Consider the following 3,355-nt stretch of genomic DNA (forward strand, 5'->3'; position numbering starts at 1 on the left):
ATTTCGTCCAGTTGGTTTAAAATGTTGGTAAAATGTATGCGGCTATGGTTTGGTGGCGTCTTCCTGCATCAGTGTTCGTAGACTGGTCATCCGTCGGTGGATGGATGCGGAAGAAAATTTGCGGGTTGCCATCGGAGATGCCGGTGAAATGTTCCTATTCACCGAACTGTGTTGTCTTGCTTTCATTCGCGCTGGTTTTCCTCCTACTTTGTTGCACATTGCAAATTAATTTGGTTATGTCCATTCGAATGCAGAAGTCAAGCGAGTACAAGTGGCTGGTGGGAAATTTCCAGATACCAGGTTATAAACGTATGCTTTAATCCGAACACGCGATCCACCGGAAAGAAAAACTGAAATATCAATCACAAGCAGCGATACCAAAAGCACACACAAAAAAAAGCGATACCAAAAGCATAGTACGGACGTACGTACACACTTCACCAGACGCTGATGCTGCCCAGGAGAGCCTGCGTCACCACGAGCGCGCCAAGGCCTGCGACGACGTTACCCCCGGCAGACGTAGTGGGCGGCGCCGCTACGGGACCGGTGGACGCTGCGACCACGTCGACCCTGATCTTCATTCCGCTGTCGCAGTGGCCGGTGAGGCCGCAGAGGAAGTAACGCGTGCCGACGGCAGTGAGGGCGACGACGTCGTTGCCGGAGCGGAAGGCGGAGACGTTGTTTGCGCTGGAGCAGGCGTCGTAGCCGGCCTTGCCCACCTCCACCACGTCGTGCAGCTCCCTCGAGTACGTGAACGCTGCAGCACAGCGCGCATAGGAGAAGAGGTTAAATAAAAAGGCTTTGTTAATGCCCTAAAAAAGGCTTTGTTAACTTCGGTCACTTTAGTCTAAACTGCGCAATGGGTGTGTGAATTAATCAGTACTGTTAATTAGTGCGGCTAGCTTACTGATGTTGTCGCCGCGGTGGAACGTCCTGGCGGCGACCCACTCAGCATAGTCCGTGTGCATGTCCCACAGCCCGTCCGGCGCCCCCACCGTGTAACTCGTCGCAGCCGTGGCCACCTGAGCAATAGCCACTGCGGCCAGCACCCCCGCCACAGCCATCGCCAGTGCCCGCCGCCGCCTGATCTCCATCTCTGCCGATCGCGGCTGGAACCTGGAAGAGGCAAGCAGAAGAAAACGGGGAGAGGCAGAAAGACTTATACCATGCAATGGCTAGCTACCAGCTTAGCTTAGGTGATATATAAATCCATGTAATCAGTTGGATTAGCTAGATCGAGCGAGCAGTTAATTGCAGTTACGTACAATGTCGCGTGTGGTTGTTGCTGGGTCATGTCATGTTCATATCTAGCTATCCATGGACAGTGGCCCGTGCACGCAACTAGCTAGCTAGCGTAACAAGAGGATCAGGGAGATTAATTAAGTGGACTAGCGAGCGGTTTATGACTGCCGTACGATGAAGAAATCGACGGTCGCTAATGCTCTGGGATGAGCATCAAATCAGATCATATCGATTGCATTAAGTGCTAGCGAGAAAATGTGAGCGAGGGTGTTCCAACTTCAGACCAGCTGCACTGCAGATGCTCTCCTTTTGGAGAAAGACTGGATGTGTAGGTGGGTATGTACGGCATGCATTTCTGCTTTTCACAACTGGCACTGACTAGCTAGAGAGGTCGATCGCATTAAAAAAAAAAGCTAGATGGATCTAGAGTCAAATTTAGAGATCTTCTATATCTAAATATCTAGCCTTCACTAAGTTATTTTTTTAACATGCAAGTATGCTACCTCAACATCTAGCAAGCGAATTTCGGGTGGACCCAGAACCCAACACACCCTCCCGCGACGAGGAGGAACCCTAGAGCGCCGCCGCCAGCTCCCTTCCCCACCCCCCTCCCTCACCACAGCCAGCTCCCTTCCCCACCCCCCTCCCTCACAGCCGCCAAAGGGCGCGACGGGTTCGCCCCGCCGGCACCGGCGCCGGCGAGGCCTCATCGTCCCCTCTCCCAGCGGCCATGGCGTGGGCTGACACATCTGGACCGGGGTGTCCCGCTGACCCAGGGCGCGACAACGTGGCGGTAGCGCGACGGGCTAGACCGGGGTGGGGGGGTGGGCGTGCTGGTGCGGCAGCGGGTTGCAGGCGGCTGCTCTGCCGACCGGCAGCGTGGGCTGAGGGCGGCTTCGGTCACGGGCGGCTGTCACTACATTGTTGGATCCGGACGGATTTCGTGATGGCGGGCGGCCGGCAGCGTGTGGCAGCGCTGGTGCGTGCCCGGCGGCTCCGGCACTTGGAGCTCGCCGGGCGACACGGGTAGGGCGGCGGCCGGGCATGGCCGTTGCTCCGGCCGTGGGCGGCGGCGTGGTGGTGGTCTCCTGGTGTCATGGCGGTTTCACGGCGGCTCGGCGGATCTGCCTGCGGAGGCGGTCAGCTTCTCCGGCGTTGGCTCATCTGCGTTCGGCCCATTTTGACCTTCGTCCCATCTCCTCGTGCCCGAGCGATACTTTCACTGAAGGGCCGGCCCTCTCCCAGCTGTGGTCCATCGCTCGTCTCGCCCCCGGTGCAGCAGGACCGAGCTCGTCTCATGCACAGTATAGCAGGACTGAGCTCGTCTCGCGCACGGTGCAGCAGGACTGACCTCGTCCCCCTCACGGTGCCGCAGGACCGAACACGTCTCGCGTTCGGGGCTGTAGGACGGGTTGATGGATGCCAGTGATGGCCGACCTTTGGGGTCTCGATGCTGGTGTCGGTGTCAAAACCGGCGGATCTTAGGTAGGGGGTCCCGATCTGTGCGTCTAAGGCCAATGGTAACAGGAGGCAGGGGACACAATGTTTTACCCAGGTTCGGGCCCTCTCGATGGAGGTAAAACCCTACTTCCTGCTTGATTGATCTTGACGATATGAGTATTACAAGAGTTGATCTACCACGAGATCGTAGAGGCTAAACCCTAGAAGCTAGCCTATGATGATTATGATTGTCTCTATGGACTAAACCCTCCGGTTTATATAGACACCGGAGGAGGCTAGGGTTTACACAGAGTCGGTTACAAAGAAGGAGATCTAATATCCGGATCGCCAAGATTGTCTTCCACGCAAAGGAGAGTCCCATCCGAACACGGGACGAAGTCTCGAGTCTTGTATCTTCACGGTCCAACGGTCCGGCCAAAGTATATAGTCCGGCTGTCCGGATACCCAGGACTCCCTCAGTAGCCCCTGAACCAGGCTTCAATGACGATGAGTCCGGCGCGCAGTTTGTCTTCGGCATTGCAAGGCGGGTTCCATCTCCGAATACTCCAAAGTACCTGTTGTAACAAACAGTGTCCGGCTTCCCTTCAATGTTGTACTCCTTGACTTCTGTGCTTCAATAATGGCCATCTCCACATGTTGGGCGAATACGAGG

General features: G+C 56.1%; 1 protein-coding gene across 1 annotated transcript; it reads right to left on the reverse strand.

Annotated features, from left to right (window-relative positions):
- Window positions 1-225: 225 nt before the first annotated feature.
- LOC123160196 (mavicyanin) lies at window positions 226-1,189 on the reverse strand. Its single transcript, XM_044578008.1, has 2 exons — window positions 908-1,189; window positions 226-757 (listed from the first exon to the last, which is right to left on the reverse strand). Exons 1-2 carry the CDS (start codon window positions 1,092-1,094, stop codon window positions 438-440), a joined length of 507 nt encoding a protein of 168 aa, XP_044433943.1. The 5' UTR covers window positions 1,095-1,189; the 3' UTR covers window positions 226-437.
- Window positions 1,190-3,355: the final 2,166 nt, after the last annotated feature.

The sequence above is a fragment of the Triticum aestivum genome, chromosome 7B, assembly GCF_018294505.1.
Source record: "Triticum aestivum cultivar Chinese Spring chromosome 7B, IWGSC CS RefSeq v2.1, whole genome shotgun sequence".
Taxonomy (NCBI): Eukaryota; Viridiplantae; Streptophyta; class Magnoliopsida; order Poales; family Poaceae; genus Triticum; species Triticum aestivum.

Bases quoted from the DNA above. Each gene is read 5' to 3' on its own strand.
- LOC123160196 (XM_044578008.1), bottom strand. From the start codon at position 1,094: ATGGAGATCAGGCGGCGGCGGGCACTGGCGATGGCTGTGGCGGGGGTG. The intron at 758-907 runs GTAAGCTAGCCG...GCTGTGCTGCAG, and splicing joins CCACCGCGGCGACAACATCA to CGTTCACGTACTCGAGGGAG.